The 15,798-nt window shown below is 48.9% G+C and overlaps 1 protein-coding gene across 3 annotated transcripts; it reads left to right on the forward strand.

Annotated features, from left to right (window-relative positions):
• The first annotated feature begins 12,177 nt into the window (after nucleotides 1-12,177).
• Nucleotides 12,178-15,785, forward strand: LOC125083190 (translation initiation factor IF-2-like). 3 transcript variants are annotated; one of them, XM_047699390.1, is made up of 2 exons: nucleotides 12,178-13,242; nucleotides 15,741-15,785. In XM_047699390.1, the coding sequence occupies exon 1, from the start codon at nucleotides 12,299-12,301 to the stop codon at nucleotides 12,791-12,793; it is 495 nt and encodes a 164-aa protein (XP_047555346.1). In that variant the 5' UTR covers nucleotides 12,178-12,298; the 3' UTR covers nucleotides 12,794-13,242; nucleotides 15,741-15,785. The 3 variants fall into 3 exon arrangements, with proteins under 3 accessions (XP_047555346.1, XP_047555435.1, XP_047555264.1); XM_047699479.1 differs by lacking the exon at nucleotides 15,741-15,785 and adding an exon at nucleotides 13,349-13,543; XM_047699308.1 differs by lacking the exon at nucleotides 15,741-15,785 and adding an exon at nucleotides 13,356-13,543.
• Nucleotides 15,786-15,798: the final 13 nt, after the last annotated feature.

The raw sequence follows: 15,798 nt of genomic DNA on the forward strand, positions 1-15,798 counted from the left end.
TGCCATAGACTAATAAATCTCATTCTCCTACTCGCTTGATCTTGCATTTGACACTGTGTTTTAAAAACCAGTCCATATCTGGGGCGCCTGCGTGGCTCAGTGGGTTAAGCCTCTGCCTTTGGCTCAGGTCGTGGTCTGGGAGTCCTGGGATCGAGCCCCATATCGGGCTCTCTGCTCAGCAGGGAGCCTGCTTCCACCTCTCTCTCTGCCTGCCTCTCTGCCTACTTGTGATCTCTGTCAGATAAATAAATAAAATCTTTAAAATCTTTTACAAAACAAACAAACAAATAAGAAACAATCCATATCCATTGTGTGTTTCTAATTCGGAGGATTCCATCCTGCTTTTCACCTCTGGGAGATGGAAACCAGGGCCTCCATCTGTCAACACATCTTCACTCTTAAGACTATTAACTGAGTCAATCAAATCATCTATATCTTCAATACATCTCTTCTGTATTCAATACTTCAATACATCTCTTTCTGAGGAGGTGGCATTAAAATCCAGCTGTGGAGCACCTGGGTGGCTCAGTCTCCAATTCTTGATTTCAGCTCAGGTCATGATCTCAGGGTCATGGGATCGAGTCCTCAGTCTGGCTCCAAACTCAGCGGGGAGTCTGCTTGAGATTTCTCTCTCTCTCCCCCCCTGCCCCTCCCCATTTTATGTGTAATTATTGTTAATACTGCTATATTAGGATTTATTTCTGTCTTGTATATTCCATTTACAATATATTTTATTGTCGGTTTTGCCTCTCCTGCCTTCAATGAAATAGTCCAATGTTTTTCCCGCTGATTTGAAAGTCTTTTTTTTTAATATAACCATGTAAAATACACATCTGTGAATGATTGAATAAATAAATGGGAGGAAAGGGACAAATCTTCCTTGCAGAAGAATTTCAAATAATAGATGTAGAAGGAATGAGTGCAATAGAACATCACCATTAGCACACTAGTGATAATTCCTGCAGGTATGATCACAAATAAATGTTCACATCAGTGAGCCAAACTCTAAGGAGAAGCAGAATATTTGCATAGACATGAAGTATTTCCTCCAAATTAATTACTGCATTGGTTTTAACATACATCCAGGAATTCTTTGATACTCTTCCTTCTGGGCTAAGGAGTTTAAGTCCTCTCTCCTTGTGGGTGGGCTGGACCTGGTGACTGGCTTTCTCACGAATAGAATTTGGAGAGGGAGAAATAATATTACATGGAGAAGTCAGGCAGATACCATTTTAACCAAATGAACAAGATTAATGTTACTAGTAATAAATCATTTTGCAATCAGTGATATCGTGATGGTTGATACTGATATAATGTGATGAGGAGGGCACCTCTGTGATATTCTTCACCCAAAGCCAAAACTGAGGTCTAATCCTCCTGAGAAGATATCAGACCAACCCAAACTGAGAGATATTCTATGAAATATCTGAGCAGCCTGGGAGGCTCCGTCGGTTAAGCATCCACTCTTGGTTTCAGCTCAGGTCATGATCTCAGGGTCGTGAGATCCAACCCAGCATTGGGCTCCACACTCAGCCGCGAGTCTGCTCGAAGAGTCTCTCCCTCTGCCCCCCCCCCATAAATAATAAATCTTTAAGGGAAAAAGAAATACTTGACCAGTATTCTTCAAAAATCAAGGTCATGAAGAGCAAGGAAAAACTGAGATACAATCACAGGTGTAGGAATCCAAAGAGCCTTCATGACGAAGTACCTCACAGTATCCTGATGGGATCTCAGAACAAAAAGTGAGCAAAATCCGAATAAAGTCTGCAGTTTGGTTAATAGTGTTACACTGATGTTCATTTCTTACTTTGATAACTATGCCACAGTCATATAAGATGTTAGCATGAAGGGCATTGCACGGTCTTTAAAATTCTTCTGTGAATGTGAAGTTATTTCTAAATAAAAGTTTTTTTTTTTTAATTTTTTTTTAAAGATTTTATTTATTTATTTGACAGAGAGAAATCACAAGTAGGCAGAGAGGCAGGCAGAGAGAGAGGAGGAAGCAGGCTCCCTGCGGAGCAGAAAGCCCGATGTGGGGCTCGAACCCAGGACCTGGGATCATGACCTGAGCCGAAGGCAGCGGCTTAACCCACTGAGCCACCCAGGCGCCCTAAATAAAAGTTTTAAAATACAGCTGTATATGAAAAGTTGAAAGCAATCACAGAGATGAGACCATAACATACTCAAATGATCAGACATGAACAGATTTTTAAAAATTTTTTGAAATGAAAGTCTAATTCTCATAATAAAATGCCAATTAGGCACAAAGAAAGAATGGCAGACCTGGGAGTAAGTAAACTAGCAAAAAGCAACAAGGAGACAAGTAGAGGGGGAAACATAAAGGAGGCACTGAGTAAGAGACAGGAAGGTGACAGTACAATGCTCTACTAAACTCTGTGTACGTAACCAGAACCTCAACCATGGAGAATAGAGAGAATGAAGGACCTGAAGTGTTTAAAGAGAGAATGGCCGTGAGATTTTTAAGAACTGGTAGAAAACATCGTATCAGAGGTTTAGGAAGGGAAACAGGATATACTTAGCAGGGTAAATAAAAATAAATCCATCTCAGTAAAACCAAAGACAAGGTAAGATGGTAAAAACAGCCAGAAAGAACAGGTCACCTGTAAAGAACAATTAAGAAGACAGCAACTTCTCAACAGCAAAAGTCAAAAGATATTGACTACAATCTTGCAAATACAGATACAAAGTAACTGTCAACATAGAATTATGAACTCTGGGAGATTATCTTCCAGGTTTGAGGGTGGTTAAAAATTAAGAATTTACCACCAAGAAAACTGCACTGCAGGGGAAAAAGATCTCAGAAGAAGAGTGTAAGACAGAAGATAAAGGAGAGAATGCTGAGTAAATGTATGGAAAAAATGGATATAAACCAAAACTTGTCTTTAAAAATAATAATAGTCATTGTTACGGATATTACGGAATTACGCTCCTTGAGATTGTCCTGGTTGACAAAACCACCACCAACATATGAAAATATTCATTTCCAGGGCACCTGGTTGGCTCAGTCATTAGGTGTCTTCCTTCAGCTCGGGTCATGGTCCTAGGGTCCTAGGATGGAGCCCCGCATAGGGCTCTCTGCTAGGCGGGGAGCCGGCTTCTCCCTCTCTCACTTCTCCTGCTTTGTGTTCCCTCTCTCGCTGTCTCTGTCAAATAAATAAAATTAAAAAAAAAAATTCATTTCCTTCTCTCTCTGGCAACCTACTCCCAGACTTGACGATTTTTCCTAAACAGGTAAAAATGGTACTTCACTAAGTCCTAATTTACATTTCTCTTAATATGAATCTGTCGATATGTCTGTGATTCCTTCCCAGTTTTTTTTTTAAAGATTTTATTTATTTATTTGACAGAGATCACAAGTAGGCCGGGGGTGGGGGGGAGAGCAGGCTCCCCGCTGAGCAGAGAGCCCCGTGCGGGGCTCCATCCCAGGACCCTGAGATCATGACCTGAGCCAACGGCAGAGGCTTAACCCACTGAGCCACCCGAGCGCTCCTCCTTCCCAATTTTTTGACTTTGCCTGTGACTGCGGTGTCTTTTGCATAGTGAATTTCTTTCCTTGTATGTAGCACTGTTTTCTCCTTTTCTTTCAAGGCTTATAGGTGCCGTGCCATACTTAGAAATGCTTCCCCGGCCCCAAATGATTTTTTCATTCTCCCATTGCTGCTTTAGTATTTTGTGGTCTCATGTTTTAACATTTACATATTTGGTCTGTCTTGGAATTATTTTGCTGTGAAGTTGAAGGTGTGGCAATAAACTTGTTTTTCAGATGACCACCCTGTTTGCCCAGCAATTTTATACTGAATAGTTTCCCTCCACCAATTTGAAATTTTAACATATCCTGAATTCCTTTGTATTTGAATACAGGAATACTCCTGTGCCTTCTCTTCTGTTCCACTCATCTGTCTCCTGCTGGCCTGGAATCACACTAGTTTAATTATTTTAGCTCTGTAAGGTAAGACACTTAAATCTCTAATAAGTCTGGTCCCTTTACATTTGTCCTGGATATTCTTAGTTGTTTGGTTACCAAAAAAAGATCCTGCTGCTATTTTTAGGGGACTCGTTAAATTTATACAACCTAGAGTAAAATGGACTTTCTAAAAATGGGCTTTGTCTTTCCGTTCATTCAGATCATCTTTTGTATCCCTTAGTGGAGTTTTAAAATTTTATTCATAAATATACTGCATAAATCTCATTAGGCTTATTCCCAGCTGTTTGGTCTTGTGGTTATTATTAGTTTTTGGTTTTGTTTTTTTTTTAGTATATGTACATTATTTTCTTCCATTAGTTTTTAAAAACTAATTGTTTGCCGCTTTCCCAACGGTGCATGGGAGAAGAATGAGGCCCAAACAAGTCAGCTGGAAGAGAGAGGAAGCAGGGGACCACAGCTGGAAGGACTGTTGCCCCCACCCCCAACTCCTCAGTCCCTTATTTATCAGATACAAGATAGCAACAACCGAGAAGAAAAGAAGGTTATACAATAGCCATAAGTCTAGTAGGTAAACAAGAAGGAATGTGAGTCACATGTCGGTCACAAGTCTTAGAGGTAATCGAGGTAGACAAAAAGAGTAAGGTGTGTGGTGGGGTCCAGCAGCATGGATTTGTAGTTGAGCAAGCGCACTTAAAGGGATTACCTTAACAGCAGGCTTTCTCTGAGGTAGGCGAGACAAGGAAAAAGGGAAGCAGGCGAAGTTCCACCCTGAGCAAGCCCGGCAGCCACAGCCGCTGGCCTCCACCAGAGGGCTGCTGCTGGTACATGTCTTTCTCAAGGTCATCTCTAAGGTTGCTTGCATGACCGCTACAACTCCTCATTATCTAAAGTTATATTTTGAGCAGTATATTATTCTGAGGGACGGTTACAGTTGTTGCTTGTAAATGTGAAATATATAGTTTCTGAATATTAATTTTTTAAAAGATTTTTTAAATGATTTTACTTATTCATATAGAGAGAGAAAGACAGCACAGAGAGACAGAGAGGGAAATCTCAGGGTCCCTTTGGCTGGAGAGCCACAGACTGATGGCCCAAAGGACCTCTGCCCCACATATTAAAAAAAGCAGCCTTGCTGAGCTTTAGTCAGACAAGTTGGGCTCTTTTGCTTGATGACCTGGCCCCTGGGTCAGGAGTACAGGGCCCAGGAGCCTCACCCAGGCTTCAGGTGAGCCACTCCCAATTCTTAGGGTCACCAGTCAATTCTGTTAATGATCTGAGATCTTTCTGTTTCTCAACTTCTTTCACAACCCTGGGGGTACAAGGCCAGCATCCCTCATGAGAGAGGGAGAGGTAACAGGAAGCAGGGAAGAGAGGTCAGGGTCACCGGGCATGGTGTGTCGAATGGGGGACCTCTGCCTCTGCAAATCAGATCCTGTGATCATTAGCCTACTGCTTCTCTTGTGTGTCTGGCTCTGTCCTTATCTCTGATGCTATCTTTCTGGCTCTCTCTTTCCAATTTGGATGGGTCCTTTGACCCCAAGTGTCTAGCAGCAATTCCCCGGCTGATAGTGAGTGGGGATTCTCCACAGGCTCAAACAGGGACACAGCCCAGTCTTCCTAAAAGCTTCAGTGGACGAGTCCCTGAAAAGGGTCAGGGTTTAGCTGAGATGAAACCAAAACGAGGGGCCCCCGAGTGGCTCAGTATGTCTTGGGCTCAGGTCATGATCCCAGGCTCCTGGGATGGAGTCATAAGTCCAGCTCCCTGCTCCGCCAGGAGTCTGCTTCTTCCTCTACCCCTCCCCTCTGCTCATGATCTCTCTCATTCACATTTTCGCTCTCAAATAAATCTTAAAAAAAAAAAAAAAAAAAGGCCAAAACAACACCACCCAGGGCAAGTCACACCTCACGCTTCAGGTAGAACTATATGAAACCGCCAATAATAGGTTGTTTTTTTTTTTTTTTTCAAGATTTTATTTATTTATTTGTCAGAGAGAGAGGGAGAGAGAGCAAGCACAGGCAGACAGAATGGCAGGCAGAGGCAGAGGGAGAAGCAGGCTCCCCGCCAAGCAAGGAGCCTGATGTGGGACTCGATCCCAGGACGCTGGGATCATGACCTGAGCCGAAGGCAGCTGCTTAACCAACTGAGCCACCCAGGCGTCCCCAATCGGTTGGTTTTGACCCACCAAAACAGGGCTGTGGTTCAAACACAAAAGCTGCCTTTGAGAAGGAAACAGTCACAGAATCAAATCTGTGCTGCCACCCAGTGGTCAGAGCGAAGAAACAGAACTTGTTTCTCTGAGGGTGGTGGTTTACAGGGGTACTTTTCTCGGCATCGCGCTGGGATTAGGAGCTCTACACAAGTGATTATTTTTTTTTTAAAGATTTTATTTATTTATTTATTTGTCATAGAGAGAGAAGCGAGAGTGAGCACAGGCAGACAGAGTGGCAGGCAGAGGCAGAGGGAGAAGCAGGCTCGCTGCCAAGCAAGGAGCCCGATGTGGGACTCGATCCCAGGATGCTGGGATCATGACCTGAGCCGAAGGCAGCTGCTTAACCAACTGAGCCACCCAGGCGTCCCACAAGTGATTATTTAACGCTACCACGGCTTATGGCAATAATTACTTATTTTGATGTGCCACAAATAGGTCTTCTGAGGTAGGCGGTAGGGATTTATCCCCATTTTAGAGGTGAGTCAAATGAGGCGCCGGGGATTGCAAGATCCCACAGTGAGGGAGGCTCACCCAGGTTTGAGCTCAGAGTCCTGACTCAGAGCGCGGCTGCTCACATCCAGCGGTTGCCCTTCCCATCTTAGAACATGAGGCTCCCACGCTGGAGATCCGAATCCCCGGAGGTCCCAGCTGAGGTCCAGGTACACAATCCTGAATGTCTGAGCACTTTGTATTACACAGGAACGGAGGAGGTTCGTGGAACCAAGACAGGCTGTTAAATGAGTAGTTTTTAAAAACTGTATTAAAAATAGTTCCTGAAGGGACATCTGGGTAGCTCAGTTGGTTAAGCATCCCACTCTTGATTTCGGCTTGGGTCATGATGCCAGGGTCCTGGCTGGGGAATCTGCTTCTCCCACCCCTCCTGCCCCAACCCACAGCTCATGTGTGCTCTCTCTCTCTCTGTTCTCTCTTTCTCTCAAATAAATAAATAAAATCCTTAAAAAAAAAAAAGACGCTTTTTAAAAAGGTGTTCATTAAAACAAAACAAAACAAAAAAAACCTGTATGCCAAAAGAACATTGATCAAGTAAGTGTCAGCTTAGTGAAGTTTGTTCTGGAAAATTCTCTGTCCAAACATTAAGCAATATTTGTGTAATTTGGATTACATGTGTTGATTCAAATCTTCCTTGAGAGTAAAAATGTCCTCTGACTCAAATGGTATATCTAAATAGTAAGGCCCAAACATTCCTTCTCCTGATGCCCTGGCTGCTTCCTCCCATCCTGTGAGGCACGTGGGGACAGGAGAATGCGGAGTAGGCAGGATGTCCACCATCACTGAAGGCTTGAGAGCTGGGGGCAAGAGCCAGAGGGCTGCTGGGACTGCCAAAGAGAGGGATCATTAGCCTGCTCGGGGTCACACACCTCACAGCGGAATCAGCTCATTCCCCAACTCCAGCCCCTTGAGGACCAGGCAAGCGCTGGATCTGCCCCTTGTGAGTTAGGAAAACCACAGGAAGATCTGAGCCCTCACAGCCTGTGAACTTTGGTCCCACCCCATGTGGACCAAGAACAGAGGGCACAAAGATGGTTTCAGCACTGGCATTCTGCCCCTGCCTTCCAGTTTCCCACATAATCTAGCCCTGATTCAAGATGGCCACAAGGAGGAGTAGGGAGATGAAAGAGGAGGGGGGACAGAGGAAGAGGCAGGGGACTGGAGGACAGGAAGATGGGATGCTGAGCCCTGACCCAGAGAATAGAGGGCTTTAGGCTTACTCCATTTCATCTTCAGGCTTAGGAAGGGCTCTCATACCAGGCTGCTGTTTCTTATGTAAGCTTTTGGTGTCTGTCTGAACTTTGTAAACTGTACTTGTATATTACTTTGATTAAGAATGTACATTAGGGGGGCACCTGGGTGGCTCAGTTGGTTAAAGAGCTGCCTTCGGCTCAGGTCATGATCCCAGAGTCCTGGGATCGAGCCCCACATCGGGCTCTCTGCTCAGCAGGGAGCCTGCTTCCCTTCCTCTCTCGGCCTGCCTCTCTGCCTACTTGTGATCTCTGTCTGTCAAATAAATAAATAAAATCTTAAAAAAAAAAAAAAGAATGTACATTAAAGGGTGCCTGGCTGGTTCAGTCCGTTTAGCGTCTGCCTTCTGCTCAGGTCATGATCCCAGGGTCCTGGGATTGAGCCCCACATTGGGTTCCCTGCTCGGTAGGAAGGCTGCTTCTCCTTCTCCCTCTCCCTTTGTTTGCGTTCCCTCTCTCGCTGTGTCTCTGTCAAATAAATAAATAAAATCTTTTTAAAATTTTTAAAAATTAACCTTAATAAAAATTAATTTTAATGTGTCGTAAACCTAAAAAAAAGCTAAAACTCTACAATTCTAGGAGAATATTTGTGACCTCAACTTAAGGCAGGCAAAGACTTTTTTTTTTTTTTTTAGATTTTATTTATTTATTTGACAGGCAGAGATCATAAGTAGGCAGAGAGGCAGGCAGAGAGAGAGGGGGAAGTAGGCTCCTTGCTGAGCAGAGAGCCCGATATGGGGCTCTATCCCAGGACCCTGGGATCATGACCTGAGCCAAAGGCAGAGGCTTTAACCCGCTGAGCCACCCAGGCGCCCCAGGCAAAGACTTCTTACGGCAAAAAACATAAATCACCAAGAAAATTTTTTGATAAATTGGACACAGACATAATTAGAAACTGGCTTCTTACCTTTAAGAAAATGCAGAAATAAACTACAATGGACTTTCGTGCGTGGCTGGTAGTAATATTAAAATAGTAGGGCTGGGGCTCCTGGGTGGCTCAATTAGTTAAGCCGGGAAGCTTGATTTCGGCTCAAGTCATGATCTCAGGGTCATGTGATGGACCTGGCCTTGGGTTGAGGTCCCTGCTAGGCATGGAGCCTGCTTGGGATTCTCTCTCCCTCTCCCCTTCTAGTCCCTCCCCCCACCCCACCCCCCTACCTGGCAGCCTCACACACTCTCTCCAAAAATTAATTAGTTAAGGGGTGCCTGGGTGGCTCAGTGGGTTAAGCCTCTCCTTCGGCTCAGGTCACGATCTCAACGTCTTGGGATCGAGCCCCACCTAGGGCTCTCTGCTCAGTGGGGGTGGGGGGGGCTGCTTCCCCCTCCCCCTTTGCCTGCTTCTCTGCCTACTTGTGATCTCTCTCTGTCAAATAAATAAATAAAAATCTTTAAAACAATAAAAATTAATTAGTTAATTTAACTAATGAATTAAAATGAAATAGTATAACCACTTTGACAAACAGTTTGGCAGTGTGGAGAGTAAGATGGGGTCACTTGTGTCAAGCAGCCATGGAAGCAGTTAAGGGTATTGCAGCTAGGAGATATGGCTGAGACCAGCATTAGCTGACAGCCCAGAACTGACAAGAGCAGAGGCAGAGTACATCTGCAGGAGCACAGCACTTTAATTCCCTTTTTTTTTTTTTTTTAAAGGGGAGAGGATTTTGTCAGCAAACTGTCAGACTCTTCACACCTGACCCCTCTATGTCTGACCACTTAAAAAAGGCAGCTCCTGCCCACCTGATTATTCTCCAGTGGGAGCCGAGATCCTTCCCCGAGTAAACATAGAAGTGTGAGTGCCCAGAGCTGACCGGCCCTAGCCCGGTGGACTTCGTGTTTGGTTTGTTTACTTCCTACGCCATTCTGTTATCTTGTTTGTGGCTTGTCCTGCGTTCTGCTCTGTGCGCAAGAAGCCAAGTTAATCACCCGGTGAAATGTCACTGAGTTTGGAATCCTGAACGTGCTTTATAATTATGTTAACCTTGCTGACATTGTGGAAAGACACAACTCACGTGTACCCCTTACAGTGTGCTCATAACACACAGCTTCCTCGAAAGTGAAAAACACCAGACAACCAAGCCATCCCATCCACGTGTAGGTATTTTATCCAAGAGAAATGGAAACACAGATCCACACCGTAAGGGCCTATTGAGCCAGAGCGATTCCATCTCGGTTAAACAGTGATTTTGTTGTTTATGCAGTAAAACTTAAACTGACCCTGCCCGCCACTCCCCCCCGCCCCCACCACCCAGGGGAACTTACTTAAAAGCAAGTCCGGGAAACCAGTAAAATATGGTCGACCAGTCCCTGATAATAGAGCCCAGAACACAAGGACGAGTCACCAATTCAGACTAAGGTGACAGGCTAGTTCAAATAGTTACTATGGGGTGAATTGTAATTCAATTGGCCACCCGTGTGTGACCTAGCATGACTGTGCAGCTTTCTTTGTGTGTTACAATCTCATTGGCCACCTGTGTGTGGTCAGGCTCAACCACGTGGCCTTTGTTCTATAAAAGTTAGTCTGTGAGGCTGGGAGGGTTCGCTCTCTCTGTAAGAGGTGGCCCCGACTGGTCAGGTGGCCCCGACCGGTCGGTTTGATTCTCGATGCTTGGCATGAAATAAAGCTTTGCTTGACCTTCGCTTTGTATCAGTCTTGCTCCTTTGATCACAGACCCTAACACACACAAGGACTTTTTCTAAAAAGATTTATTTATTTGAGAGCACGAGCACATGTGACCAGGGGGAAGGGCAGAGGAAGAGAAGCAGACTCCCTGCTGAGTGTAGAGCCCAACATGGGGCTCGATCTCGAACCCTAATATCATGACCCTGAAAGCCTCGCCTGACTGTGCCACCGAAGGACCCACACACAAAGAGTTAAAGGAATTTTTTTTTTAAGATTTTATTTATTTGACAGAGGGAGAGAGAGAGCACAAGCAGGGGGAGAGGCAAAGGGAGAAGGAGAAGCAGGCTCCCTGCAGAGCAGGAAGCCCAATGTGGGACTCAATCCCAGGATTCTAGGATCATGACCTGAGCTGAAGGCAGTGGCCTAACCAACTGAGCCCTACTTATAGGAATTTTTTTTTAAAGACTTTATGTATTTATTTGACAGATAGAGATCCCCAGTAGGCAGAGAGAGAGAGGAGTAAGCAGGCTCCCTGCTGAGCAGACAGCTGGATGTGGGGCTGGATCCCAAGACCCTGGGATCATGACCCGAGCAGAAGGCAGAGGCTATAACCCACTGAGCCACCCAGGCACCCCAGGAATTTTTAAGGCAGTTTTATTCACTAAATCTCAAAACCAAAACAGCCCAGGTGTCCAACAACAACCCAAATGTCCTTTGGGGTCCTCAGAGGATACCTCCCCACCAGCCCAGCTGGGCCTCCCCAGTCCACCCACCTCAACTCCAAATGGACAAACAGCAAGCGGCATATGCATACAATCAAATACTACTCGGCGCTGAAAGGAGGGAGCTACTGATATACGCAATCTCGCAGTCACGTGGATGACTTCTGGAAGCCTTGTGCTAAGTGAAAAGAAGCAGGGCACAAAAGATCACATCCTGTATGGTCCTATTTATGGGAAATTCCAGGGAAAAGAAAAGTGTAGTGATAGAAATCAGATAAGCGGTTGTCTGAGGCCAGCAAAGAGAGCGTCGGCTGCAAAGGGGCAGAAGGGAATTTTCTGGGAGTAATGGAAACATGCTATATCTTTTTTTTTTTTTTTTTTTTTGGAGATTTTATTTATTTATTTGAGAGAATGAGAGAGCATGAGAGGGGAGAGGGTCAGAGGGAGAAACAGATTCCCAGCGGAGTAGGGAGCCTGATGCAGGACTCCATCCTGGGACTTCAGGATCATGACCTGAGCTGAAGGCAGTCACTTAACCAGAGCCAGCCCCGGACCGGGAAACGTGCTGCATCTTGAACTGGGACAGTGGTTGTTAGCCTGGTGTGTTCGTCGGCCAAAATTTATAGAACGGTATACAGTATGTAAAATTTCTGGTATTTACCGTGTGTAAATAATATCTCGATAAAGTAGTGTTATTGTTTTGTTTTTTTAATGAGAGAGCTGCTGTGAGGCATGAAGGAGAACACAGATGAAGGGATTCTGCTAAAGACCTTCCCAAATGAATTTGATTTGAGAAAGGAGAGAGGCTCTCATGTTTCTGCCGGGTCAGCCTCAATCGGGAGGTTGAGTGAAACATTCCCCCCGCTAGGGGGCAGTGTCGTAGTCAGCCAGGCCCCACCGCGCGTCCACAGTCCCCCGCGCCCGCAGAGGCGCCGAGACCCCCGGGACGCGCCTAGCTCCGCGTCCCGGGGGTCTCGGGTGGGGGCCTCTCTTCCCCGCCGGGGGCCGGAGAGGTGGTACCCGCGCGGTGTCCTGCGCCGATGGGGGCTGCGCGGTGCGGCCCCACGCCCTCCTCCCAGTCCCCTGAGGCCCAGCAGCCGGCTCGCAGTCCCGCACCTGCACCCGCACGCTCTGCCCCGCCACCTCCGAGGGCCTGGCGTCCCGGCAGAGGAGCCCGGGCTTCCGGGCACACGATGACCGCCCCCCACTCCAGCACCGGCTGTCGGGCAACGTGGGGCCAGCCCTCTGGCCCCGGCTGGCGGAATGCAGAAAGGGGAAGCGGCGCCCGCCGGGGTCTGCTTCCAGGGTGGAAGGCGCTGCAGCTGGTGGCTGCGGGGACCCAGCTGCGTTCCGGGCGGAACCGCCCGGGCCTCTCTGGCGCCGCTTCTGCGACAAGGACCGCCGAAAGACGCCGAGGCGCCTCTTTCCTCCCGGACCTTGTTCCTCTCAGAGCTGGTCCTCAGAGCCTTAGCCAATCCCCACCCATGCAGAATTCCGAAACTGTCATTTTGAAGGACAGAAGAAGTGTGGCCTAGAGATGTTTTGTTGAACTGTTCCTCCAGCTAATAAGGCGGCCCCCAGGCGTGGAGCGCCAAGTAGGGGGCTGCTAGGGGCATGGGCTGGAATGCGGGAAGGGGAGAGCTCAACCACTGCCCGGCGTGCCAAGGCCTGGGGACACCCGGACCCTCCGTAATCACTCTCCCTCCTCGCCCCCCGCTCCGTGGCCGCAACCCACCAGGGGACCTCAGGGGACGCACTTGGACGGCCCCGCCCGCCGGCGCACTTGTCTCCAGCCCTCTCCGCTCCGTCTGGCGCACTGCGTGGTGCGCCTAGTTTCCCGAACCCCGCAGAGCCGCAGCTGCGTTGAGGACACACCGCACGCCTCCCGCGCTCTGGTCGGGGTGTCTCCGGGCCCACCCCCAGTGCAGGCCCTGGGGGGCGGTCGACGCCAGCGCGGCAGGTGCAGCCCAGAGGCCGCGCGCGGGTGAGTCGGCTCGGGCGGCTCCAGCAGAGTTAGTTGATGGGGGTCAGGGAGGTAGGAGGGCAAGGCAAGGAGGACGGGCAGTTGCTTCCCTTCCCACTTTTGCTAGCTTCCAGGAGACCAGCAGATGCTCCAGACTGGTGAGGCGGGCAGTTTCCCCCAGACCCGGGTCTGCGGGCTCTGAGCACTGACCGGACCCAGCCTAGGGGAGACAGGACCCTGGCCGTGACGCCTTCTCGGGAAAGGGAGGTGAGGCCGTGAGTATACTTTATTTAGAGCGCTAGCCTGGGATCCAGACAGAGGCCTAGGCTTGGCTCCTCTCCTGGGAGCAGCTGTTCTTTTGTGGTTCTGCAACTTTACGGAGCCTCACTTTCCTCATCTATAAAATGGGAATATCATGCTATCTCTCAGGGTCCCCGTGAGGACGAACCCAAAAGACGCTGCAAAGTGCTCAGCACTCAGTCTGTGAAGCACAGAAAGATCTGCATTAATTCAGCCGAGAAGAATCTCCACTTCCGGTCCTGCCGGATGCACTTCGGGTCATGCCTGCCCTTTCACAGACTGGGAGGATGGGCTCTTTGCCCAGGAGTCGCATGCGCGCAGGGACAGGGGCAAAAGCTTGTAGTCCAGGAGGCTCAGGTAGCCCTGCGAGTGAGCACCTACTGCTCTGGTTGGTGGCGGTCTGGACCTTCGCGGGGGAGGGGGATGGCGAACATACTCTATGGCAAAGATGGCTGCAGTTTTCCTTAAGGGGGACATCCTTCACCGTTACTTTTGAACGTCATTCTTCGCCCTCAGACACTTAGGCCTCATAAAACCGGGAACCAGTGTCACAGTTATTAACACCCAGAAATTCCCCATACAGAGCAGAGTTCCCATTTTGCAGATGGGAGCCCTGCGGTCACAGGTTGTTCATGAATACGTGCCAGGCAGTGGAGATCCCTTAGTGCCTTCCACTCTCCCGCAGGGGTGTTCCGTGCCCTGCGTTGCATTCTCTCTTAATCAAAGGATAAACACGGGCTCGTTTGGCCAGCCTGGGGAAGGAGGAAGCCAGAGTCAGGCCTCCCTAGGCTTCCAGGGTGGGGTGCCCTGCAGGGCTTACTGGGGCCATCAGGGTGGATATGAGGATGAAATAGACGCGGAACAGGCAAAAGGACTCAGGACAGCGCTCTTGCCCTATGCCCGTGCGATGGGCTTCAGAGTTTGGACAAGATCTTGGCCTTGAGGGACACGGCCCTTGCACGTCTTATGTGAAGATGCCTTTGGCTTTTGGGCCGGGGCCTCCTCCTCCGACACTCCCTGTCCTGCTGTCTTTAAAAACCTGTTCCAAATGCTGGGTCCCCAGAAGGGGAGGAATCGTGGGATCCCCCCACCCCCCTCCAGTAAAGCGGTGCCCCAGAGCTTCGTTGATAAAGTCTGAGTTTGAAGGTAGGGACATTCCTTGGAAGAAGCCACCACACCATGGCTGCCGTTGTGGACCACGCTCGCTCACAGCTGTGTCCCCAGGGCCAAGCAGTGGGCGCGGGAGAGAGGTGGGGCACCGAGAGCCAGCCCCGCCCTCTGACTCAGCGAGAAAGACTAGTGTCTCTGTATACCCGCAGCAACCCCGAACCGCGCGGTCTCCCTTCCCGTCCTCTCGCCCCACTGAAGCGATCTCGTCCGCAGCTTCCCCGCCACCCCCGCGCCCGGAGCAGTGGTTTCCGCTTCAGAGTACCCCTGCCAAGATGGTTTCTCCCTAATGCCCGCCTTCACACAACCACCCCGCACACACGCTGGGATGCCCCGGTCTGTGGTTATCAGCGCCCGCTCCCCGGCCCCGCAATTAGAGCTCCGTAGCCCCGGGCGCTGTCCCTTTATTCTAGAACCTGCTGTCCCACTGCCCTCCTGGAGACAGTCACCCTGCCCCTATCTCCCCCAACCCTCCCTTCATCCCGGTCCTGGAGAGGGCCACACAGCTGTGGCCGCAGGACTGGATCTCCACGCGGGTAGTTTAGCGTGCTCCTGGGCAGGCATGAGCAGCCTCGTATCCTGATTGGGTTTAGGTGAGTAGTGGCCACACCCCGTAGTTTTGGCTCCTCCCCCTTGAACACCTGGTCGGAGGGACCAGTCCTGCAGCCTCGCCTCCGCCTGGGGAACCACAGGGGAGCTGCACCCTGGTCTTTCTGGAGAACTTCGCGCACTTGTTAAGTTCAGTGTCCTGCTGCGTTGTCAGCTCCTCAGGGGACCTCTGACTCTGTCCTTGACCCTCGCCCCACAGTAAGCGCACCGGGTGGATTCTAGGGGCTGAGATAGGTACCAGCAGATCCCAGACCTGGAGGAATCTCAACCAGACGAAGCGGAGAAGCAATCAGACAGCGCCAAGGGTCTGCACCGTGAAGCACAGGACTCTGTGGAAATGAGATTGGGGAGGGCTTCTGCGGGATCTCAGCAGTTGAAGCAAAATGAATAATGAAAGAAACCACTGTTATGTTTTTTTTTTTTTATGATTTTATTTATCAGAGCAAGGACAAGCAGGGGGAGCAGCAGAGGGAGAAGGAGAAGCAGACACCTCGCTGAGCA

This window comes from Lutra lutra, chromosome 1, assembly GCF_902655055.1.
Source record: "Lutra lutra chromosome 1, mLutLut1.2, whole genome shotgun sequence".
In the NCBI taxonomy this organism is placed as follows: Eukaryota; Metazoa; Chordata; class Mammalia; order Carnivora; family Mustelidae; genus Lutra; species Lutra lutra.

Excerpts from the sequence above, each read along its gene's own strand:
- LOC125083190 (XM_047699390.1), top strand. The coding sequence starts at position 12,299 with ATGGGGGCTGCGCGGTGCGGCCCCACGCCCTCCTCCCAGTCCCCTGAG.